This window comes from Kogia breviceps, chromosome 8 (genome assembly GCF_026419965.1).
Source record: "Kogia breviceps isolate mKogBre1 chromosome 8, mKogBre1 haplotype 1, whole genome shotgun sequence".
Classification (NCBI taxonomy): Eukaryota; Metazoa; Chordata; class Mammalia; order Artiodactyla; family Physeteridae; genus Kogia; species Kogia breviceps.
Genome location: NC_081317.1, coordinates 971951 through 994648, shown reverse-complemented (window position 1 = coordinate 994648; position 22698 = coordinate 971951). Strand labels below are relative to the sequence as shown.

Sequence of the window (22698 nt, the reverse complement as noted above, 5' to 3'; positions counted from 1 at the left end):
GGCCTGTCACCGCCCCCCCGCCCTCCGAGCTCCCTGGAAAAGAACTTTTCCGTGGGCTGGATTGAGTCACTACCTACTCCCGGTTCCAAGTGCCTCTTTAAGCGGAACCGGCGTGGAGTCCCGGCTGCAAGGAGCTGGATCACGATTGGCCAGTCTGTGCCGCGGGTTGGCCGCGCGGTTGGCTGAGGCACTGGGCTCGGGCAGCATGACCCCGCGGGATTGGTCACGGGCTCCCAGGCCCCGCCTCCCCCAGTGTCGGCGCAGCCCCGGGTCGCGTGCGGGAAGGGCCGCGGGCCGCCACAAAGCGTGAGCGCGCTCCGGGAACATGACGGCGGCGGACCTTCCCCAGATCCCCGACGTGGATATCGACTCCGACGGCGTCTTCAAGTATGTGCTGATTCGAGTCCACGCGGTGCCGCCCTCCGGGGCCCCGGCCGGGGAGAGCAAAGAGATCGTGCGCGGATACAAGTGGGCCGAGTACCACGGTGAGGGCGGGGCGGAGGGCCAGGGGGCGGGGTCTCCGGCGTCTGTGGGCGGGACTAGCCACGGCTGTGGGCAGGGCCGAGGGGCGTAGTGGGAGGTGATCCTGTACCCGGTTTCATCCCTGGCTGGCCCAGAGGAGCGTGGAGTAATCGGGGGTCTGGAGTACCCAGACGGTCCTGGAGACAAGGGGCTGCCATGGCCCGACTCCTCCCTCCTAGTCCCAGCGCCTCTGCCCGGGTGCACCCCCTCCTCCCTTTCTTCCCGTCTCAGAGGGTCTCCTCTCCTGGGGAGGGAGCTGCTCAGAGCGGGGCTTCAGACCCCTTCAGCCTCCAAGGGCAGCCAGGGCTCGTGCTGAGCGCCCCTTCCTATCCCAGCGGACATCTACGACAAGGTATCAGGCGAGATGCAGAAGAAAGGCTATGACTGCGAGTGCCTGGGGGGTGGGCGCATCTCCCACCAGAGCCAGGACAAGAAGATCCACGTGTACGGCTACTCCATGGTGAGCCCACAGCCTCGGGCCTGGGTGGGCCGAGGGCCCCAGTCCTGGCGTGGGGAGACCTGGCCCTCCAAGCTGCCTGACCTGGGGTGCTCAGAGATTTCCGGTCCTTCTCAGCGGCAGAACCCTCCATCCAGAGCCTGTAGGCTCCCCATTTCTCACGTGGCATGACGCAGGAAACACACAGGGTGGGAGGGAGCCACCCCCTGCCCCTCTGCTCTGGCGGGCTGCGTGCTGTGCCTGCTCCAAAAGGCCTGACTGGCTGTCATCCTTTAGTGCTTTGAGGCCATCAGCGCTGGGGTAAAACCAAGAGGCTCCTGCCCCTCCATTCACCAAGCTACTAGCAGATACGCGGGGGCAACCTAGAGGGCTCGGGGCCTCCAGCTAGAGGAGCCTCCCTCAAGATCTGCTCACCCTGGTGGCCACGCTTCCACAGGAGAGCGCCCCGGGGTGGTCAGAGGGGATGACAGCCCCCTCCCGAGCTGGCCCCTGGTGTCCCTGCTGACCGGGCGCCCAGAGCCAGGACCGGGCTGTGAGAGCTGCCTTTTCCCTTCAGGGTTACGGTCGCGCCCAGCACTCCGTCTCCACTGAGAAGATCAAAGCCAGGTACCCTGACTACGAGGTCACCTGGGCCGACGACGGCTACTGAGGCCCACCCGAGGCCAGCCACCTCCAGCGGCCCACTGGGAACTCTGCTCTCAAGGCCACCTCCCAGGAGGCTGGGCTGTACCCACTGGCGCTTTGCCACCCTGGCCAGGCCTCAGTGCCCGGGGTTACCTCTCTGGGGAGAATTAAAAGCATCGTCACCTCCGCTGGTCCCTGAATTCTGTGTGTCTTGGCTTCTCTGTCCCTAGGTCACCTCTCTGTACCTCCAACTAGAGTGGGAGCAGCGGGTCACTCCTGGCTGCCCCTCACCCCGCTCTACCCCTGGGGGCCTAGGGAGCAGCAGTGCACACTCAGCCCTTCGGGGCCTGATAAGGGGGCCTCTGGGTTGCTGCCCCCGTTTATGGCCTGATTGCTTCTCCACGCACCTGCTGTCCCCAAGGACATCTGGGAGGAGGCCCGACGAGCCCTTACGCAAGGAACTAGGGCTGAGTCCCTCGGGCCTGCCGAGGTGGGGACCCATCCCAGTGTGCGGGGAGGGCAGGCACCAGCAGCCGCCCTCCTGGCCGGCTGCCAACTGAGGTCACGAGTCAGGCAGTCTACGACCCCTCGACTCCAAGGTCAGGTCCCATGGCCCTGCGCCGCAGCCACAGGCTCTGCTCCAAGTAAACAGGCAGGGCTTCAGACTTGGAGCTGGGAGCCCCTCTCCCAAGACCCTTTTCTTGGCACAGGGCTGTGGGGAGCAGAGGTGCCCCTTGCCGAGGCTGTGATCCTGCTGTGCCAGCCTCCTGTGAGCCTCCAGGGCCCTCACGGGAGCCTCTCCAGACAGGCGCCATTGTGACCACGTTTGAAGACGAGGCAAGACTTCCCTGGTGGTCCAGTGGTCAAGAATCCGTCTTAAAAAAAAAAAAAAAAAAAAAAAAAAGAATCCGTCTTGCAATGCAGGGAGTGCGGGTTCGACCCCTGGTTGGGGAACTAAGATCCCACGTGCCGCCACAGGGCAGCTAAGCCCACGCGCCGCAACTACCGAGCCCGCACACCACAACAAAAGATCCCACGTACCGCAACTAAGACCTTGCGCAGCCGATAAATAAATTTTAAAATAAAGATGAGGAAACTGAGGCTCAGGTGAGACAGGCTCCCCAGGCCGCACGGGAGTAAACTGTGGGTGGAGCCTGGCTCCAAATCCTCCATGGGGGTCGGTGCCACAAACCCCAGGGTCTCTAGGCTCCTCTGGACCCTGTGCCTGGCAGCATCCAGCCCACGCTGTTCAGGACACTTGCTGATGAATAGTGTGGTCGTCGTTTGTCAGTGAGCAAGTGGAGAGGAACCCAGAGGCCAGCGTCCCGGGTGGCTAGGGCTGCCCCTCCCCACGCAGGGAACTCAGGGGCTGGGTGTGGGGTTTGCACAAGCTGGTTTCCTGCTGGCAACCTGGGCCAGGCTGAGGTGAATTCCCAGCAGGTGTGGGGACGGAGACCCCAGGAGAAGCGGCCGAGGCCGGTGTCACTCGGTGCTGTCTCCGGAGGGGCCTCCGCCCGGCAGGGCTGGGCAGCAGTGGGCGTGATGGTCAGAGTCTGACCTTTGGCCTGAAGGAGCCAGGCAGGTGGGAGCCCACCTAGGCCAGGGGCCCCTCTCCTGGATGCTTTTACAGCCGGGCGCCCGTCCTTGTCAGCGCAGGGCGGGGCCAGGTGAGGGGCCGCAGGTACAGATGGGGCCGAGCCCCGCTCTCCAGTTAGAGCAGAGGCGGCCTGTGGGGCCTCGGGCTGATAACCAGGCAAAGTCCCCACCAGGCTGGCCGGTGTACACGCTGCCCCTTGGTCTCCCTCCCTCTGGCCTGACCATGTCTCTGCCCGGCCACCTCCTGCCTGCCTTGGTCCTGCTCCTGGGTGAGTCGTCGGGCCTGGCTCCCGAAGCAGGATGTCCGGGGGCTCGGGTGCTGGGCCTACAGAGAGGGAGGGGTGCAGGCCCTGGATGGCCTGCAGCGGGGGAAGCAGGCGAGCCCTTGGGGTCCTGGGGATGGCCCCACCGGGGAAGGGTGCTGCTCTCCCTGGCCTCAATCTCCACCTGGGCTCCAAGGCGAGAGGGCCCTGAAAGCAGATCGTAGTCAGCCACTTGTGACCTGGACAGAGCCTTGGGGGGCCTAGGCCGCCCGTTGATGGGTCCCCTTGAGGGGGCTCCCTGCTGGCAGCCCCTCCGGTTTCTTGCTGGGCTCCTGTTCTTTTCCCCAGGGAGTGTCCCGCATCAGGGGCCCTTGGTCCCTCGCTCACCCACGCACCCCCCATCCTGACACGCAGCCAGCCTCTCCAGGTTCAGTCATTCTCTGCTTGGCCCTGACAGGGACCCGCCAGGTGGCAGTTCTCTGGGTTCCAGGCCCCCAGACCCAGACCCCAGCCCCCTCCCTGCGTGACTGCCCGGCCTGGACCCCAAAGCAGGGTGACCTATGTCCTGGGATGCCCGAGTCTCAGCAGTTTCTGGGGTCTCCCTACCCCAGGCCACCTGGCTGTCTCTCTGCTGGCAGCAAGGTCCCCGGGCTGGGCCTGGGTCCCCAGCCGCTGCAGACCCCCCCGCGAGGCCGTGTGCAACTTCGTGTGTGACTGCAGGGGCTGCCCTGACGAGGCCCAGTGCGGTGAGCCGGGGCCGGGCAGGGAGCGGGCAGGGCCAGTGCTTGCAGGCACCCCCCCTGACCACCTGCCCTCCAGGTTACCACGGGGCCTCACCCACCCTGGGCGCCCCCTTCACCTGCGACTTCGAGCAGGACTCCTGTGGCTGGCTGGACATCAGCACCTCAGGCTACCGCTGGCTCCGAGACCGGGCAGGGGCAGCGCCGGAGGGTCCAGGGCCGCGCTCGGACCACACTCTGGGCACTGACCTCGGTGAGGCCTGGGCGGGTCTACACACCAGCCCTCCCCTCTGTGCTTCCCGCCCGGTCTCCTGACTTCTTGGCCCGGCCAGGCTGGTATGCGGCTGCTGGCACACACCGTGGGAGAGAGGCGGCCACCGCAGTCCTGCGTTCCCCAACCCTGCACGAGGCAGCCCCCTCCTGCGAGCTGAGCCTCTGGTACCACGTGGCCTCTGGAGGTGCGGGCCCAGGACCCTGCGCCCGGCATGCATGCGGGTCCTGAGGGGAGGGACCAGGAAAGGAAGGGGAGCTGCCGCAGAGGCGGGAGGGCGCCCCCAGGACGGGACGGGCAGGGGTCCTGGGGCAGGGCGCAGCCACCAGGCTGGGGGGGGGGGTCCCGGGGCCTGAGATGCCTGGTACGCCCCACTGCAGGTGTGGCCGAGCTGCGGCTGGAGCTGACCCATGGTGCGGAGACACTGACCCTGTGGCGGAGCTCGGGGCCCTGGGTCCCAGGCTGGCAGGAGCTGGTGGTGCCCACCGGCCGCATCCAGGGTGACTTCAGGGTGAGATGGGGACGGTCTGGATGGTGGGGGCAGCGGGGAGGGTCTGAGCTCTGCCTGAGATCCCAGGGACCTCGCTCTCTTCAGGTGACCTTCTCTGCCACCCGAAACGCCACCCGCAGGGGTGCTGTGGCCTTGGATGACGTGGCCTTCTGGAGCTGTGGGCTGCCCAGTAAGGTCCCCAGGCCGTGAAGGCACATCTGGGTGGGGGAGGGGTTAGCAGGAGCCCGTGGTCCCCTCGTTCCAGCCTTGAGCCCCTCCCAAGCTGCCCTGCCCCCGAGCCTTGGGGTGGGACGATGGGTTAACCCTCCCCAACCCCAGCCCCGCAGGCGCACTGCCCCCTGGGGCATCACCATTGCCAGAACAGGGCCTGCGTGGAGCCCCACCAGCTGTGCGACGGGGAGGACAACTGCGGGGACCGCTCAGACGAGGACGCGCCCCCCTGCAGTGAGCCGGGCTGGCGGGGGGCCGTGGGCGGGGCTTGTCCCTGGGCGCGGTCCTGCTGGGGGTGAGGCAGCTCGTGTCCTCGCATCCACCTGGAGCTGGGGCCATCGGCGCAGGCCCGGGGCAGTGGGGGGCCCAGGGAGGAGGCCCCGCGTGATAGCTGGAGCCCCGCTTCCCACCCTAGGACACCACACGGCCACCGACTTTGAGAGGGGCCTGGGCCTGTGGAACCACTCAGAGGGCTGGTCCCGGAACCACAGTGTGGGCGGCCCGCAGCACCCTGCCTGGCCGCACCGTGACCACAGCCGGAACAGCGCGCAGGGTGAGGCCCCCCAGGGACCCTGGTTGCCACCCGGGCCACGCTCGGCCACAGCACCCCGGCCACCCCGGCTCACGCCTGCTGTCCCCCCAGGCTTCTTCCTGGTGTCTGTGGCCGAGTCCAGGGCCCCAGCCATCCTCTCCAGCCCCGAGTTCCAGGCCTCGGCCCCCAAGAACTGCTCGGTGAGGCAGGTGGAGGACGCAGGGTGGCCACCCTGATCGCCTGGGCCCTGGAGAGCCTCCCCTGACACACTCGCTCCCCTTCCAGCTCACCTTCTATCACTACCTGCACGGGTCTGAGGCCGGCTGCCTCCAGGTGTTCCTGCAGACGCAGAGCCCTGGGGCCCCCCAGCCCACCGTCCTGCTGCGCGGGCGCCACGGGGAACTGGGGGCCGCCTGGGTCCGAGACCGCGTTGACATCCAGAGCGAGCACCCCTTTCGGGTGAGGCAGGCGAGGGCAGCATCGTGCAGGGACATGGGGAGGTCCAGGGGCCCCTCAGGGAGTCCGCTGTGGGCCCCTCCACTGTCTCAGCAGGAAGGCAAGCCAGAGGGGAGGAGGGGCTGCCTGCCGAGGCCCCTCCTGCCGGGCTGGGGTGGTGGTGGGAGGGGGCGTCCAGCGATAGACAAGTACGAGGTGTGGGTCGTGGGGAGAGGGCTCGAGGGAGCAGACCCAGGGATGACAGAGCCGCCTCCGCCCTCAGATTCTCCTGGCCGGGCACACGGGCCCGGGGGGCGTCGTGGGCCTGGATGACCTCATTCTGTCTGACCACTGCAAGCCAGTCCCAGGTGAGCCTGCTGGGCGCCCCCCTGCCCCCCGCCCCCCCGTGAGGAGAAGCACAGCCCCCGCCCGCCTGCCTGAACCCTGCTCTGGCCCCACAGAGGTGGCGGGCCCACCCCCCGGGCTCTGGGCTCCGGGTCCCTGGTCCCAGGTGTCCAGCCTGCAGCCCTGGAATTTCTGCGAGCCCGGACATCTCTTTTGTGGGGACCTGTGTGTTCCCCCGGAGCAGCTGTGTGACTTCCAGCAGCAGTGCCCTGGGGGCGAGGACGAGCAGGAATGCGGTAAGAGGCGGAGCTGGGGGGTGGGGCCTCACCTCCCTTCCCCCAGACCCGCCCCGCTCGCAGTGGTGGGCGGGGCCGTTCACACCGGCTGCCCTTGCAGGCACCACGGACTTCGAGTCCCCCTCGGCCGGGGGCTGGGAGGATGCCAGCGTGGGGCGGCTGCAGTGGGTGCGTCTCCCGGCCCGGGACAGCGGGAGCCCTGGCGTGGACGCCGCCGGCGCGGCCGCTGGTGAGGCACAAGCGCCCCGCCCAGGGCAGCCTGCAGCCTGCCTTTCAGCTGCACCGCACAGGGCCCCGCTCTGCCTCTTTTCACCGGGGAGGGTCTCTGAATTGGGGGGTGTCCCCGATTCTCAGGAATCAGCTCTGAGAGGCCTGCTTCTCCCCAGGGCACTTCCTGTCCGTGCAGAGGGCCTGGGGGCAGCTGGCAGAGCAGGCCCGTGTCCTCACACCCACCCTGGGCCCCTCTGGCCCCCGCTGTGCACTCCACATGGCTTACTATCTTCAGAGTCACCCCCAAGGTACCGCTGTCCCTCCAGGCCCTCTGCCCAGCCCTGGGGCGGGGGCGGGGGCGGGCCGGCCCACAGTGACCCCTTACCAGGCTTCCTGGAGCTGGTCGTGGTGGAGGGCAGCAGCCGTGAGCTGGTGTGGCAGGCCGCGGGCAGCAGCTCCGGGGGCTGGAAGGTGGACACGGTCCTTCTCGGGGCTCGCCACCGGCCCTTCCGGGTGAGGAGGGCAGCCTGGGGGGCGGGGGCACGCCGAACCGGCCCTGACTTACCGGCCTGTCCCCCACACCCCCGTGAAGCTGGAGTTCGTTGGGCTGCTGGACCCGGACGGCCCTGGCCAGCAGGGCGCCGGGGTGGACGGCGTGACCCTGAAGGACTGCAGCCCCGCGGCGGTCATGGAGAAAGGTGACCACCGTGGCCCAGTCCCCACCCAGGGGCCTCCCACCCAGGCTTCCTCGAGGGACCCCCGGGAGTCCCCAGTCCGGGAGCAAGTCTCTCGCACCCTCTCGGGGCCCAGGAGGGGTGCGGGGGCTGCTGACCCCTCCGTGCCTCACTCCCAGAGATCTCCTGTAACTTTGAGCGGGGCACCTGCGGCTGGCACACGGGCCACCTCACAGACGCCCACTGGCACCGGGTCGAGAGCCGTGGCCCTGGGTACGACCACACCACGGGCCGAGGTGAGGCGGGGCGCCCCGACCGGGGGGCGGCTCTCAGACTCGGAGCGGCCTCCCATACCCACCCCGGGGGGCTCCCAGACCGGACTCCCAGGGGGCAGAGGGGAGCGCTGGGCTGAGTGTCCCCAGCCTGGCGTCTCTGCGGCTCAGCCCCACGGCCCGCCTGCAGGCCACTTCATGCTCCTCGACCCCACGGAACCCCCAGCCCAGGGCCCCGGTGCCCACCTGCTCACCCAGCCCCAGACACCCGCAGCCGCTCAGGAGTGCCTCTCCTTCTGGTACCACCTCTACGGGCCCCAGACCGGTGAGACCCCGTGCTGGGCGGGGCCGCGGTGGAGGCCCACGGGGGGCCCGAGTTCTGTCTCTGGGGCCCTCAGGGCTCTAGAGGAGGCGAGAAGCAGGAGTCCGGGTCTCGTCCCCTCCAAACCCCGCCTCCCCCTAGGGACTCTGCGCCTGGCGATGAGGCGAGAAGGGGAGGGAGAAAGGCACCTGTGGTCGCGGTCTGGCACCCACGGCAACCGCTGGCATGAGGCCCGGGCCACCCTCCACCACCCGCAGGACTCCAGCGCCAAGTACCAAGTGAGGCCCGGGGCCCGGCAGTGGTGGGCAGGGCAAGGCCCCAGCCAGCTGACCCCCCGCTGCCCCCCAGCTGCTGTTCGAGGGCCTCCGGGACGGGTACCACGGCACCATGGCACTGGACGATGTGGCTGTGCGGCCCGGGCCCTGCTGGGCCCCCAAGCGCTGCTCCTTCGAGGACTCGGCCTGCGGCTTCTCCACGGGGGGCCGGGGCCTCTGGACACGCCAGGCCAACGCCACGGGCCAGGGGGCCTGGGGCCCCCCTGCAGACCACACCACAGAGACGGCTCAGGGTGCCGGCAGGGGGTGGGGCAGAGGCGTGGGGTGGGGGTGGGGAGCTGGGGGCCAGGGGTGGGGCGAGGGCGGGCCGGCAGGCTGACGCTGGCACCCCCCAGGGCACTACATGCTGGTGGACATGAGCCCGCAGGCCCTGCCCCGTGGCCACGTGGCTTCCCTGATTTCAGAGGAGCACAGGCCCCTGGCCCAGGCCGCCTGCCTGACCTTCTGGTACCACCTGAGCCTCCGCAACCCAGGTGAGGGGCTGCCGGGAGCAGGGGCCGTGGGTCCCCGCAGGCCCCTACGCGGAGGCCGCTGCTGACCGGGGCTGGCTGCTCGGCGACAGGCACCCTGAGGGTCCACGTGGAGGAGGCTGAGAGGAGGCAGGTGCTCAGCATCAGCGCGCACGGAGGGTTTGCCTGGCGCCTGGGCAGCGTGGACTTGCAGGCCGGGCGGGCCTGGAGGGTGAGAGGGGTGGAGGGCCTTCCTCGCCCCCAAGGGCCGTCCGGTGCCGACCAGACGCGAGCCCCCCGGCCCTGTGCCCGCCCAGGTGGTATTTGAGGCCGTGGCCGCCGGCGTGGAGCGCTCCTACGTCGCGCTGGACGACCTGCTCCTCCAGGACGGGCCCTGCCCTCGGCCAGGTGGGAGCCCGTGGCCTGGCCCTGGGACCTGCTTGGCTGCTGGTGGTACCGGCTCCGTGCCTCCCGCAAGACGCCTGGCCTGACCTCTACCCCCACAGTGGCGGTGCCCCGGGGATGGGGGCAGCACCGCTTATTGCCCAAGTCCCTTGCAGCTTCCTGTGACTTTGAGGCTGGTCTGTGTGGCTGGAACCATCTGCCCTGGCCTGGCCTGGGCCGGTACAGCTGGGACTGGAGCAGTGGAGCCACGCCCTCCCGCTACCCCCAGCCCCCTGTGGACCACACCCTGGGCACAGAGGCAGGTGGGTCTGAGTCGGGAAGGGACCCCCAGCGCCATACACACCCCCGGGCACACACCTCACTCACCCCAGCCCGGGCCAGCCGGCCCGGTCCAGCCAGGCTCCCGCCAGGGTCAGAGGCTGAAGGTCGGGGGTCGGGGGGCGGGGGCTGCATCCGGTCCGCGGGGCACCGCGCCCTCTCTCGTTGCCAGGCCACTTTGCTCTCTTCGAAACGGGCGTGCTGGGCCCGGGGGGCCGAGCGGCCTGGCTGCGCAGCCAGCCACTGCCCGCCACCGAGGCCTCCTGCCTCCGCTTCTGGTACCACATGGGCTTTCCTGAGCGTTTCTGTGAGTCGGGCTGGCAGCGCGGGTGGTGGGGAAGCGGGCACGGGGGCAGCCCCGCCTCCCGCCGGGTCGGGGGCCTGACTCCCCGGCCCCCTGCTCTCAGACAAGGGCGAGCTGAGGGTGCTCCTGAGCAGCGCCCGGGGTCAGCTGGCCGTGTGGGGCGCGGGCGGGCGCCTGCGGCACCAGTGGCTGGAAGGCCAGGTGGAAGTGGCCAGCACCGAGGAGTTCCAGGTGAGGCCGGGCTGCCCAGGGCCGGGAGACCTCAGGGGGCTCAGGAGCTCAGGAGGGGCCATCCTCCTCCTCGGGTCCACCCAGCATCTTCTCCGTCCCGGTTAGATCGTGTTTGAAGCCACTCTGGGCGGCCAGCCGGCCCTGGGGCCCATTGCCCTGGATGATGTTGAGTACCTGGCCGGGCAACGTTGCCAGCTGCCTACAGCCAGCCAGGGTAAGCCCTGCTCCGGGTCTGGGTCTCCACCAGGTTGGGTGGCTCACGGCCCACGTGGCTGCCAGCGGCCTGCTCCTGGCCCGAGAAACCAGGAGAGCCAGCGGGCCGGACCCTGCACCACTCCGTCCCGCGCCCGCTGTGCCCCACCCCGGCTGGGCCGCCCCTGGTCCCCTCAGGACTGGGGCGCCCCTCCCGGCCTCCACACTCCGTGCTTCTGCTTCCAGTCAGGCCGGAGACCACAGCCAGGCTCTGCTGGAGCACTTGTGGTTGCTGCTGTTTTGCGACAAAGGCGGGCTGGGGCTCTAGCCTGGGGTGCAGCCGGCAGCCGCCTGCCCGCCAGGGCCTGGCCTCTGCTGGGAGCCTTGTGTGGGCAGACCGGCGCCCCTCCTTTAGCGGGGGGCCCACAAGTCCTCAGGGCCGTGGGGACAGCCGTGCCCGGGCGTGGGGCTGACCGGGCGGGCTCGGATCCCGGGTCACGTGCCCTGCGCCCACAGGAAACACAGCAGTGGCCACGTTGGTGCCAGCTGTGGTTGGCGGCACCCTCCTCCTCCTCACGCTGCTGCTGCTGCTGCGTGGACTCGTGGGACGGCGCTGGCCGCAGAAGGGGGGCTGCCCCTCCTGCGGCGAGACGGACACCGCGGCCCCCAGCTTTGACAACATCCTCTTCAACGCGGTAGGAGCCCTGGGGGGCGGCGGGCAGGAGCCCCCGAGCCCTGCACTCGGCTGGACGGTGAACAGGACCCTCCCGCACGCAGGGCCACCGCCACCCGGTGGCCAGAGCTCCTCCTTCCTAGGACCATGTCACCCTGCCAGCATCGGTCACCAACGACCAGTAGGTGACGCAGAGAAGACCCCGGCTCCTCACCTGAGCTCCCTGCCTTGCCCAGCAGCCTGGCCCAGGGACCGACAGCTTCCCCACCCCCCAGGACACGTCGAGTACCTGCATCCCTCACCCTCACGGGGCTGCACCTACACACCCCAGCAATAAGTGCCCCGGCCCACAGGGGACACCCCCGCTGGCCAGCCAAGGTTGAGGTCTGCGCGTCCCGCTCTGCCTGTCAGCAGGAAGCAGGGGCTCCTCGGGCGCCCCAGACCCAACCAGACCTGCCTGAGAGGATGTGCTTGGGGGCCCCTCCCACGTGCCTCAGTGACTCAGAAGACTGCAAACAGGCAGGCCCCAGAGACGGCGCCAGGGGCTAGAGGCACCAGGAGGGAGGCGCAGCGGACCCTGAGAAGCCCCTGCCCCAGGCCAAGCAGGGCCCGTCAGGGGCCCCGCCTCACCGGGCGATTCTGCATCTGATTTAAGACAGAGAAATCCCCAGAGGTGCTGCTGACAGACTTCGAAGCAGACGCTTAACTGGGTCCAAGGTGGCACGGAGCTGGACTCACAGGAGGAACGCCCTGATGTGTCCCCCGCCCCACACAAAGGTCGCCGTGTCCACCCTCCCATGGTCAAGGTCCCCGCCCACATGCCACCCTCATCTAATAAAATGGAGCTGAGTCTTTCTGACCTAGGGACAGTCCCAGGCTCTGGTCTTCCACGAGGGAGGTTCAGACACCACCCGCCAGGTCTGGAAGGCCCCCCGGGCATGGCTGTCCTGGGGGAGAGGGTGACGGCCGCACCTGCATGGCCAGGTGCTCCCCGGACTCCGGCCCAGGTGGCTCCACCTTGCCACCCCGCCCACCGGGCTCTGCACGGAATGATGCGACCGGGGACTCCGTGCCAGGGGAGGGCCGGGGCCTGGTGCCAAGAGGCTGATGGATGCCCACTAACTGTCCCAGCAGAGGTGACAAGGCACAGCCTGCAGAGCAACCTTCCTGGCCCTCCGACCCCCCCACAGGGCTTCACGCAGACAGCCCTTTGCCACACTGTGGGCCAGAGGGAGGGCAGCTGCAGGCACGAGCGACGAGACTGGCAGCAAGGAGTCACCGCCAGCAGGAAGGGCGACAGACATTTATTAGCTTCTCCGCGAGCCGGGCTGAGACGCAGCTCCCCTCCCAGACGGCGGCTGCCCGCCCTGTGCGAGGCGGGCCCCTCCCCGAGCTCCCCGGAGCCGCCCCCGGACAGGGCAGACCCCGGGGGGGGGGGGAGAAAGGCGGCGTTCCGCACCCCACGTGGGAGGCGGGGACAGGGAGGAAAGGGATCAGGAGAAGCAAACACGGCAGGGCCTCGTTAGTCTGACAGCAGGTACGGGGGGGGGGTTCCCGGGCAGGGCTACCGCCCTGTGTTCCGCGCGGCCGCGTGAGGAGACCCACGCCGCGCTGGTGGTCAAAGGGGAACCAACCAGACGAGATCAGCCGGGACGCGCTGATTTCGAGGCTTTGTGTTCATTTCGCCCTCGGCCCCTTCTCGATCGGCTTCCCAATGTCTTTCCCCCGGAGCTTGAGGCCTGAAAGAGCCACCGGCCCGTGACCACTGCAGCTCGCCCCCTGGATCTTGAAGGCACAGGGCAGCTCCGCCGCAGCCCTACCCACTGCCCCGGGGCGGAGAGCGTCACCCTCGCCGACCCCTGAGCGCGGGCTCCCAGGCTCCACGGGAGGTGGGGAGGGGGGGCGCGTGTGTGGAGGCGCGGGAAGCCCACGCGCACCGTGCCCAGCACGCGCCTGACTGTGAAGAGCACGCAGGGACAGAGGACGCCCCTTCCCAGCACTAGGCCTCCTCACTCTGGGAGCCATGCTGCCGCCAATGCTGGGGGCGGGGCAGGGAGAGCGAGGCCCACAGCACAGGGGGCTCGAGGAGATGCCAGAGCGGGAGGCGCCCAGACACTACTCGCTTGTGGGAATTTTCTTCAGGCTCCGGAGAATTCTGGGGCCCCAGGGGCCTTCCTGCGCCCCTCCTCACCAACCCCACCCAGGAGGGGCGGGCGTACTGCGCCCAGTCAGGCAGCGGCAGCCGAGCCCCACTGAAGGATGGCAGGACACTCACCGATGGCTCTCTCGATCTTGCCCAGAACCTGGTTGTTAGGAATGGCCCGGCCACTCTCATAGTCCGCGATGACCTGTGGCTTTTCGTTGATTTTCTAAAGAGAACGTGGGTTTGCATCCATAAGTTCCAAAAGGAGATTCTGGGAGCCCAGAACACAGCCAGGAGAGGCGCCTCTGGCGCCGACCCCCGGGGCAGTGTGCAGGCCGAGGGCCTGAGCGGAGAGCAGCTCAGGAAGTTACAGCTGACTCGTGTGGGCCCCCCAGAGGCCTCAGGGTTCCCGGGGCAAGAGCGAACTGAAGCCCTCAAGTCACTAGGCGAGCGGAGCCCACGCGTCCCGCCTGCCCGACCACGGCCTGGGAGGAGGGGACCCGCTGCGCTCACCGTCGCCAGGTCCTTCTGCGTGAGCCCTTTGCTCTGCCGGCCCTGCTGGATCACCTTGCCCACCTCCAGGGTCACCCGGTCGTGGTGCAGCTCCTCGGTCTCCCGGTCCAGCTTGGCTGTGTTCTTGGTGATCGAATGCTGTTTGTTCTGGCCGGCGGCCCCTGGACCAGCGCGAGGCAAGAGCAGAGGAGAGGGTTTGCAACAAAGCCGAAGGAGAGCCGTTTCAGAACGGGAACCAGGCCCGAGAGGCGCCCTGTGCCCAGGGTGACGTGCTAAGCCAGGCCACCCAAAGTGGGGACAAGAGCACGAAGAGCAGAGTCCAGAATCTGTGGACTAAGGAGGAAGAACAATCCCTCCTGACCTACGCCAACCACAGCTGCTCCGACAAGATCGCTGGCATCTCCCAGCTCTGCAGCGGCTTCAGCTGCCAGCAGCCACCCTGACAGCCCGGGGGCAGCACTCATGCATCTGTAGATACGAACCCCAAGAGCACCCCCTGGTTTTGCGAGTGGACACACGAGTACCTACATTTCTTGGAAGTCTCCACATCTTCTCCTCGTCTCTGAGCTGCTAAGATGGCCTAGAAAATTAGCAAGTGTTTTTCGGTCAAAATTAGCTTTGCAGTATTTGGCAAACACCAGTTTAGGCTGCTGTCAGCCAGTCAGCGCACTGCTAACGCCTGGTGCTTTTTGAGCCCGTGAGCTCCGAGCTCATGCCCCTAAGCGCCATGCTATGTGCCTAGTACCTGATGCTTTCTCAAGGACTGACAAGCAAATACTGGGTTTAAACCAAAGCTTGTTATACAAATCTCTCTACAACCAATTATCCAGGCTACTCTCAACAAACCCCTGCTAAGGAAAACAGAAAGAGCTCACATCTTTGCTGCTGAAAAAAATGTGCTAATGGATTCCTTTCAGAAACCCACACTTGGAATAGATTTACCTCTCTACTACACTCTCCTGCAAAAGCAGGTAGGAACGTCAAGTGAGGACCTGGTCTGGCCTTCCTCAGCCAGTCCGGCTCCTAATAAAAGACAGTACGTCGCACAAAGCCTGCATCCCCCGTCCCAAACATCAGCAAAGACAGCAACACCCTTTGATCTATAGTCACCGAATATTAATGTAACGTATTTCTTGAAGCTTCTGACACCTCAGAGACATGACTGTGTGACATTCTCAGTGTGACATGTGCACAGATGCTTTCTAGAGCTGTTCACATGATTCATAGCTTGTGGCTATTAAGTTTCCTTTGGAAAAAAAAAAAAAAAAGAGAGTGAGTTTGGTTTTGACTAACCGAGAACTCCTGGGCAGGTCAATGAATGCTGGTCACCAGGGCCAAAGCTAGTCCTGGCCCAGACCTGGCACTGCGTGTCTAAGGCTGGCCCAAGGCGGCCTGAGAGTAGAAACAACAAGGGGTGGGGACTGAACTGCCCTTCCCCTTTTCTGTCACATCGACTCACAGATGAACCCCGGATGGACTAGCCAGGGAACCTTCTGCCCCAAGTACCCCTCAGGGTATGCCGGCTACCCTTGCAAGTTGGCGACGCAGGGTCCACCTGCACGCTGGGTCCTAGGCCACCTCAGCCTGGGGCCAGGGACCGCCTATGACCGGCAACGTGCTTCAGTGGGCTCCACATGCGGCATCGGACTGGCCAGGCACCCGGCAGCCCGCAGAAGCGGGAAGGAGACCCTGGGGCGGGGGTGCCAGGCAACCGTGACCCTGTCCCATCCCTTCCCTGGACCCACCACCTATCTGCGCTCCATCCCCCACCTCCACCCCGAGGTCCACCCGCTAACCTCGCCCCGCTCCTCTCCAGTCCCTATGTACCTGTCCCCACCAAGAGATCCAGCGCCTTGCCCGCAGGCCTATGTCACTGCCCTAAGACCATCCGGACCCTTCCACCCCCACCCCGCCCCTGTCTCCCACTCCTGCCCCTGGCCCCCGCCCCGTCACCGCCCCCTGGCCCCGCTCCGCTCCCACCCGGTGCCCGCTCCAGTCCCCACTCCCCGCCCCCAGCCCCGCGTCCTCCCCGCCCCCGGCCCCGCGTCCGCCCCGCCCGCCCGCCCGGCCGCTCCTGGGCCCCGAGGCCCGCGCTGCGCCCGCACCTGCTTGGACTTGGCCTGGGCGGCCGTGGGGCCCTTTTTGCGCAGCACCGTCACCGTGTCCCAGTCACTCTCAGCCATGGCGGGACAGGGGGGATGGCGGTCCGTCCGCGGCTCCGCAGCAGCTGCTCGAGACCCGGCGACGCGACGTCCCCTAGTCGCTCGGCCGCTTCCGGCGCCCGCCTCGGACCCGCCCCCTCCTCCCATTGGCCGGCGGCTCGGAGGGCGGGCACTTCCCGCGGCTCGGGGCCAATCCGTGCCCGGCTCATCTGTGGAAACGCCGGAGGTGCGTGAAGTGGGGCGGGAGAAGTGGCGGCCTAGGCGCATGGCCGCTGGGGGGCGGGGGGTGTGTGTGTGTGTGTGTGTGTGTGTGTGTGTGTGTGTGTGTGTGTGTGTGTGTGTGTGTGTGTGTGTGTGTGTGTGTGTGTGTGTGTGTGTGTGTGTGTGTGTGTGTGTGTGTGTGTGTGTGTGTGTGTGTGTGTGTGTGTGTGTGAAAATAAGTCAATAAATTAAAAATTTTTTTAAACTTGACAAATGGGCTTCTCTGGTGGCGCAGTGGTTGAGAATCCGCCTGCCGATGCGGGGGACGCGGGTTCGTGCCCCGGTCCGGGAAGATCCCACATGCTGCGGAGTGGCTGGGCCCGTGAGCCGTGGCCGCTGAGCCTGCGCAACGGGAGAGACCGCAACGGTGAGAGGCCCACATACCGCAAAAAAAAAAAAAAAAAAAAAAAAAAGATATTGGTTACATCCTTTGCTAGTATTTTGATGAATATGACTGTACAAGTATTGTTCACAGCAGATCTACATAATGCGTTATGATTCTACTTCCTTTCTCCTGTCACTTTTTCCTTGTGTTGACAAGTGTCTCTAATTTTTTTGGTTAGCTGCATGTTAATTCACTTCATTTTGATTTACCCCCATTAATTCAGCCCCATACTGTCTGTCAGGGTTGTAAATTTCCTCTCCACCCATCAGGTGACTGGCCATCCCTGTGTTTCCCAAGCCTCATCCTCTGCAGCCTGTTCTCCCCAGCAAAGTTGGGTGGGCTTCTTCCAGACCCAAGCCTGGAACTGTCTTTTGAGGAGTTTCTCCTCTCTCCTGGAGCCAATGCCAGCATCTTCTTTCCTTTCACTCTTACCTTGGTGGACAGGCTCTAGTAGCTTTCAGACCAAGACTACATGGGAGGAAAATTTTTTGAGACACAGCATGTTTGAAAATGTCTTTATCCCATCATCACCTCTCAGGGTGATTGATACTTTGAGCAACAAATTACAGGTTGGAATATGTTTTCTCTTAGAATTTCAAAGTCAGGCTCTTGTCTTCTAGGTTCCATATTACTGTTGAGAAGTCCGGTGTCTTTCTTGTTGTCAGTCCTTTATTTATGACCTGCTTTGTGTGGGCTTCCTCCTCCCTCTCCCTTCTCACGCTCTCTCTTTGCCTCTGTGTCTGTCTCTCCCTCCTTCTCCTCTCCCTTCCCTCCCCCTCTCCCATCTGGAAGTTTTAGGATCTTCTACTTGCCCTCCTTTCTGTGCAGCCTCAGGGCCATGGCCTTGGCTTCCCCACCAGGTGCTCCACACTCTAGACCCCGTAAATTTGGATAATAAGGCCCTTCAGTTTGGGAATGTTTTCTTGTGCTCTTTCCTCAATAACTTCCTCCCTTCCGTGCTTGTTTCCACTTTCTGGAATTCCTATCACTAAGATCTTAGATTCCCTCCTGGGGCTGTGAATGTCCTTATCTTTTCTATTTTTAACTCCCTTTCTTTCTGCTCCACTTTTGGGAGATTTCCTCAACTTACAACCCTTTCACTGACTTTTTTCTTTAATTTGATATCACATTTTTATTTTCTCAGGGCCCCCTGCTCTAGTCTATCTGTTCCTTCTACAGTACCTGCACTCTCCCTCACCCTCCTTTCATCTGTTTTGATCTCTGTCTTTCACGAAACTGTCCCAACCCTTGGCTGTCTGTCTCATCCAAGAGGGTGGCCCTTGGGAGCAGCTGGGAGCCTCGTGTGCATGGCAGGACTTGCCAGGGTGGGCTCCTCTTTGGGGTGATCGGGGTGGGACAGAGCCATTTCGTCTGAGGGTCCCAAAGAGCAACATCTGGCCAACCTACTGTTTCCTGCTTAGCCTGCCAGCCTGGTGGCCTCCATGGGGAAGAACTGAGCCTGGAGTCCCTAGGCTAGAGAGCCCTTGGACTCATCACCTCCTGCCTTCCATAGCAGTGAGGAGAGGGATGTTGCCTGGCTGTGTGGGCTGGAGAGGGGATCTGGGGTCCAGCTGTCCCTACACAGTGTTCAGCCCCTTCCTGCAGCCCTGCCTGCTCAGGGGCCGGGGCCTCTGGGTTTGCCTGGAGCCAGCACAGCTAGCCTCTGATGACCCCCTCACTCTGGGCCCCAAAGGGTAGATCGTACATGATGCAATTAGCTAAAGGTTCATTTAGTAATCCTAAATAACATCAGTGATAAAATACAAATACTCCTCCTCAAAATGTCTCCTGTCGGCCGCTGGCACCGGCCAACTCCAGCACACTTTGTATCCTACGTGGAAATCAGCTACACCCTGTGTTTCGGGGGGACGTTCCTAACATTTGGATGTCATGTGTACTTCCAGCCCTGGCAGAACTCTGCGCTCCTGCATTTAAACAGCAAAGCAGGTGACATTAGCACCGCCACTCCGCCCGACTTACTTCACCCCTGTCATTTTATACACCACTCAGAGTTTTCATTGGAATTTACAACTTTTCAACTTGCAGAGAGTCTGAAAGACACCAGGATCGGCTTTGACCAAAGACACTGACAGAATCACAATTTGCAGGACGTACATACGGTTCTTCCTAACTTGGTGCATCTGTGGTTTCAAGTGAAAGAAAATTACCACAAGTTTATTAAGGTCAATAAAAAGTATTCTTTGATCAACTACGTGTGAAAATAGATGGACAAATATGGCTGGACTGTCTACTGAACATGACAAGAAGAAAAAAGACGGTGACAAAAGGACCGTGAAATTTTCAGATATTAAGACTCAAAAACAGAAACTGGTCTATAATGTTATTCATTAATGTGAAAAATGGATATGTTGGTGTAAGTATTCCCCTTGTTTTTGAGAGAATACATAATGTAAAGAAAGTTTTGATCCATCAATTTCCTTTTTTGTACTGTTTATTGAATGTATTTACTTTTTATTCACATGATTGTGTACATGAAGTTCAGCAAAAAAAGATTTTCACAACTTGCTCTTCTTTTCAGCCATTGTCGTTGTCACCGAATACACTTGGTCCCATGGAGAAGGGGAGTTAAAAGATCCATTGGGCGTCCCCAGCAAGCACTGGAAAGGCCAGGTGTGCGGGAGGAGAGGATGGGCTGTGGTCCAGGAGGGTGAGTGGCTGGACTGGGCAGTGGAGGAGGCTGCCAGCTTCTCCTGCGCACTGGTGGCCACTTCCTTCAGCTGCAGAAGGCAGGACCACTTAGACTGAGCCGGGTGCAGGGCCTCTACAGATGGGCAGGGCAGGGGAGGGGGCCAGCTGGAGAGTGTGGGCTGCCAAGGATGAGCCTGGGGTCTGGGGAAGCAGGAGGTACGGGTGACAGCTGGCAGGACCACGGTCAGAGGTCCCAGCTGAGCTGAAGAATGCTGGGTCCTGGACAGGTGGGAGCCCCATGGAAGAGGGTGGCAGTGGTGGGGCGGGAAATGCCTGCTGCGGTGGGGGCCACGCCGACCCTCTCCGACACAGAGCTGCGGACCTTGGCCAGGTGATCACTTGCTGGGTCCGAGTGTGAGCAGAGCCCTCTTACGGTTTGCGGGTCCGAAGTGAGGCGGTGGAGCAAGGTCCCCACAGGGAGCAGGTGCGCGGTGCCTGGGCGGGAGGTCCGGCCGGAGTCAAGGGGCCGGAGCTGCAGTTCCGGATGCGGCCGGCAGAGGGCGCGCGCGGACCCGCCGCTGCTCCCCAGTGAGGCCGAAGAGGCCGCTGCCCTCCAGTGACCCAGCTGGCGGAGGACACGGGCACACAAACCGAGTCTAGTCCCACGGGGTGTGGGGGAGGGGACCCACTTAACACAGGGCCACCAGGAGAGAAACCTTCTCTATCTGAGACCCTAGGACCTGCAGAGGGCCCAGGCTGAGCCCCTTGCCCGGGGAGGGAGTGAGCTGGTCCCGGCAAGGCACTGGCCGGTGTAAAGGCCATGGGGCCAGGTCGGCCTGGAGATCGGAGGCCGGGTTTGGCCAGGGCAGCCTGGGCACCTGTGATTCTGCATATGTGAGGTTGTCCCCCAGCCCTTCGGTTCTGGGTGTGGGGTGGCGTCCATTTTCTGAGATCAGCTGAAGGGAGGTGGGTGTTGAGTGGGGAATCTGGTTAGGGTGGGGGAATTTGGGGTGATCTTTGCCTTCTTCTTGGTACTTTTCTGTGTTTTCCAGAGCTTCCGAAATGACCTTCTGTTGCTTAAAACCAAATGCTTTTGAATCGGTGGTACCATCAGGTGGTTTAAAAACTGTGGGATGGTGTACAGTGACCACGGCCCGCTCTTTGGCCCCCATCACGTTGATTACTTTCTCCTGCACCCTTCCCAAGTCTACAGAGAGTACAAACAGACACGAAAACCATTCTTTTCCACCTTTGCTTACAGAGGACGCAGCGCTATATGCACGCTGTCACCACCGTGCTCTCTGCATCTCATTAGGGCCTGGGCCTGGGAGGTCCTGGTCCCAGAGTGCTGGCTGCTGCTGTGAAGTCAGCTGCAGGCCTCACCAGCCTCATCTTTCTCCTTTTCTTGGGGAGGGACGGTGCTGGCTGTGCACTTCCAGGAGGGGGAGCGGGGGAGCCCCTTGTGGCTGACTCCTGGGCAGGGGAATTCTGGGCACAGCTGGAGGCCGGCCTTTCTGGAAACGCATCCATCAGGTGATTTCACAGTGAGAGTGAAACCAGCTCCTTTCAGAAGCTGCAGCCCCCGGTTGACCTTCAAATGTCTGAAAAACGAGAAAAGAAGTGGGGCCAAGCTCTCAGGACGGGAAGTGGGCTGTACTGGGAGGCTGGCTCTGCTCAGTGCCGGCCTCTGCTCTGGGGACAGCACCGGGCACAGGAGGGGCAGCCCATGTCCAGGGTCCTAAGTGGGGGCCCATGTCAGCCTTCCTGCCTCCTGGCCCTGAGTGCTGTCTCCCAGAGGCCTGGGTGAGTAAAGGATGGGAGGTGAGATGTCCAAGGGGACTGGCCACGCCAGTGGGGAGCGGAGGTGCCACCAGCATTCAGAAATGTCCTGGGGCTTCCCTGGTGGAGCAGTGGTTGAGAGTCCGCCTGCCGATGCAGGGGACGCGGGTTCGTGCCCCGGTCTGGGAAGATCCCGGAGCGGCTGGGCCCGTGAGCCATGGCCGGTGAGCCTGTGCGTCCGGAGCCTGTGGTCCGCAACGGGAGAGGCCACAACAGTGAGAGGCCCGTATACTGCAAAAAAAAAAAAAAAAAAGAAAGAAAGAAATGTCCTGGGCACAGACCAGGACCTGAGAGAGGAAAGCCAAGGGGGTGGGGCAGGCGCCAGGGGCCTGGGAGAGGGGACCTTGGGGCAGAGTGGGTGGCCGAGGCAGCACCCTCCCCTGGGGTCTGCAGGCCCAGTGGGCATCTGATGGGGCCTCTCCTGCCTGGCCGGCGAGCTGTGAAAAGCCAGCGTCCACCACAGCATGGACCCGGATCTGTAGCCAGGCCCATGCCTCTCTCTGGGGGGCACTGAGGCACAGGACAGAGGCTCTAGATCCCAGCCCTCAGGGAGCAGGTGAACGACGCAGGCCCCCTCTAGGGTCTGCTCGGTGCTGTCCCAGCCACCTCCCCACATGGCTCTGTGAGTTTTGCTTTCTTTTTGGCAGGAAGGAACCCGCGTGGGAATCCCCTGGGTTGCCCGACGACCAGAGTGAGTCATCCCTTTTCCAGCCCGCCTGGATCGGGGTGTCACCCTTCTGAGCTGGCCGACGGGGGTGGGCTGGCTGCTCCTCAGTCAGCAGCCCCTCCCTGCCGAGGCCCCCTCCACCCAATCTCACCTTGGGGGCCTCTTGTCAGAATCTCTCTCTCTCTCCACACACACACACACACACAATGTACTCAGGAATATCCTCTGAAACTGGCAGTCTGAGAGATATGAAATCATTTTCATGCTGGAAGCATCGCCAGGTCCTTCGAGATGGGCTCAGCCCTGTCAGTGCTGAGGGCTGCAGGCAGCCTCCTTCCCGGGAAGCAAGACCTTCGTCCAGGAAATCTCTTCGGGATGCAGGGTGGGCTGAGGGGGCCCTGAGCCCAGCGCTTCTGTGCTGTCCCCGATGCTGGAAGGGTGAGTGAGGTCTGACCCTCCCCAGGGAGTCACTGCAGAAGGCAGGCGGACAACTTCCATTTTACCCTGAAGAAAGAGGGGTGCTGCTGAGGGGGGACCTCCTCTCTGCAGCAAGAGCCATTTCCTTCTGTGCCGCCAGTGGGTTCACAGGACGGCCTCGGCCCCCTAGACCCTGGAAGGAGAAACCTCCTTACACCTGAGAGCTCGGTTAGTTATGGGCCTTGAGGGAAACCTCATGGAACGTGTAGGTGGGGACTGGGGAGGTTTCCACGGTTGCTGGTGGCAAACTCAACCTTGAAATTCACGGAACTTGTAATGGAGGCCTAGTGGCCTTGCTGCTGTATGCCGGGGATGTGGCGTTTGGGATCGGGGAATTCTGACTCCAGAGCAAGTAGTGATTTATGCAGTGTGATGCAAGTACTTCTGGACGCAGCCTGGACCCTTCACGTCATGT

The 22698-nt window shown here is 63.9% G+C and overlaps 4 protein-coding genes and 1 long non-coding RNA gene across 5 annotated transcripts in view; 3 read left to right on the top strand and 2 right to left on the bottom strand.

Annotated features, from left to right (window-relative positions):
- ABCA2 (ATP binding cassette subfamily A member 2) overlaps positions 1–22698 on the bottom strand; it is a 133466-nt gene that overhangs the window by 14103 nt on the left and 96665 nt on the right. The window lies entirely within an intron of this gene.
- Positions 249–1803, top strand: PHPT1 (phosphohistidine phosphatase 1). Its single transcript, XM_059072910.2, has 3 exons — positions 249–485; positions 858–982; positions 1536–1803. Exons 1-3 carry the CDS (start codon positions 326–328, stop codon positions 1626–1628), a joined length of 378 nt encoding a protein of 125 aa, XP_058928893.1. The 5' UTR covers positions 249–325; the 3' UTR covers positions 1629–1803.
- Positions 3423–12046, top strand: MAMDC4 (MAM domain containing 4). The gene is made up of 28 exons (XM_067040136.1): positions 3423–3468; positions 4183–4455; positions 4535–4660; positions 4854–4984; positions 5069–5153; positions 5303–5428; positions 5610–5747; positions 5838–5926; positions 6012–6185; positions 6445–6529; positions 6623–6802; positions 6903–7031; positions 7189–7320; positions 7401–7525; positions 7605–7710; positions 7866–7982; positions 8149–8283; positions 8422–8558; positions 8629–8848; positions 8951–9088; positions 9178–9296; positions 9382–9472; positions 9625–9771; positions 9960–10094; positions 10195–10322; positions 10428–10536; positions 11031–11209; positions 11331–12046. The coding sequence occupies exons 1-28, from the start codon at positions 3423–3425 to the stop codon at positions 11370–11372; spliced, it is 3642 nt and encodes a 1213-aa protein (XP_066896237.1). The 3' UTR covers positions 11373–12046.
- On the bottom strand, positions 12476–16147 carry EDF1 (endothelial differentiation related factor 1). Its single transcript, XM_059072909.2, has 5 exons — positions 15949–16147; positions 14372–14423; positions 13844–14004; positions 13463–13556; positions 12476–12926 (listed from the first exon to the last, which is right to left on the bottom strand). The coding sequence occupies exons 1-5, from the start codon at positions 16024–16026 to the stop codon at positions 12865–12867; spliced, it is 447 nt and encodes a 148-aa protein (XP_058928892.1). The 5' UTR covers positions 16027–16147; the 3' UTR covers positions 12476–12864.
- LOC136794634 (uncharacterized) lies at positions 16344–19070 on the top strand. Its single transcript, XR_010841706.1, has 2 exons — positions 16344–16633; positions 18556–19070. It is a non-coding gene; the product is annotated as an uncharacterized lncRNA (long non-coding RNA).

Coding starts and splice junctions, on each gene's coding strand:
- PHPT1 (XM_059072910.2), top strand. CDS start 326: ATGACGGCGGCGGACCTTCCCCAGATCCCCGACGTGGATATCGACTCC. Junction 486..857: donor CAAGTGGGCCGAGTACCACG/GTGAGGGCGGGG, acceptor TTCCTATCCCAG/CGGACATCTACGACAAGGTA. Junction 983..1,535: donor ACGTGTACGGCTACTCCATG/GTGAGCCCACAG, acceptor TTTTCCCTTCAG/GGTTACGGTCGCGCCCAGCA.
- MAMDC4 (XM_067040136.1), top strand. CDS start 3,423: ATGTCTCTGCCCGGCCACCTCCTGCCTGCCTTGGTCCTGCTCCTGG. Junction 7,711..7,865: donor CGCGGCGGTCATGGAGAAAG/GTGACCACCGTG, acceptor CCTCACTCCCAG/AGATCTCCTGTAACTTTGAG. Junction 9,772..9,959: donor CACCCTGGGCACAGAGGCAG/GTGGGTCTGAGT, acceptor TCTCGTTGCCAG/GCCACTTTGCTCTCTTCGAA.
- EDF1 (XM_059072909.2), bottom strand. CDS start 16,026: ATGGCTGAGAGTGACTGGGACACGGTGACGGTGCTGCGCAAAAAGGGC. Junction 14,424..15,948: donor CCCAGGCCAAGTCCAAGCAG/GTGCGGGCGCAG, acceptor CTAATTTTCTAG/GCCATCTTAGCAGCTCAGAG. Junction 14,005..14,371: donor TGTGGAGACTTCCAAGAAAT/GTAGGTACTCGT, acceptor GCGCTGGTCCAG/GGGCCGCCGGCCAGAACAAA.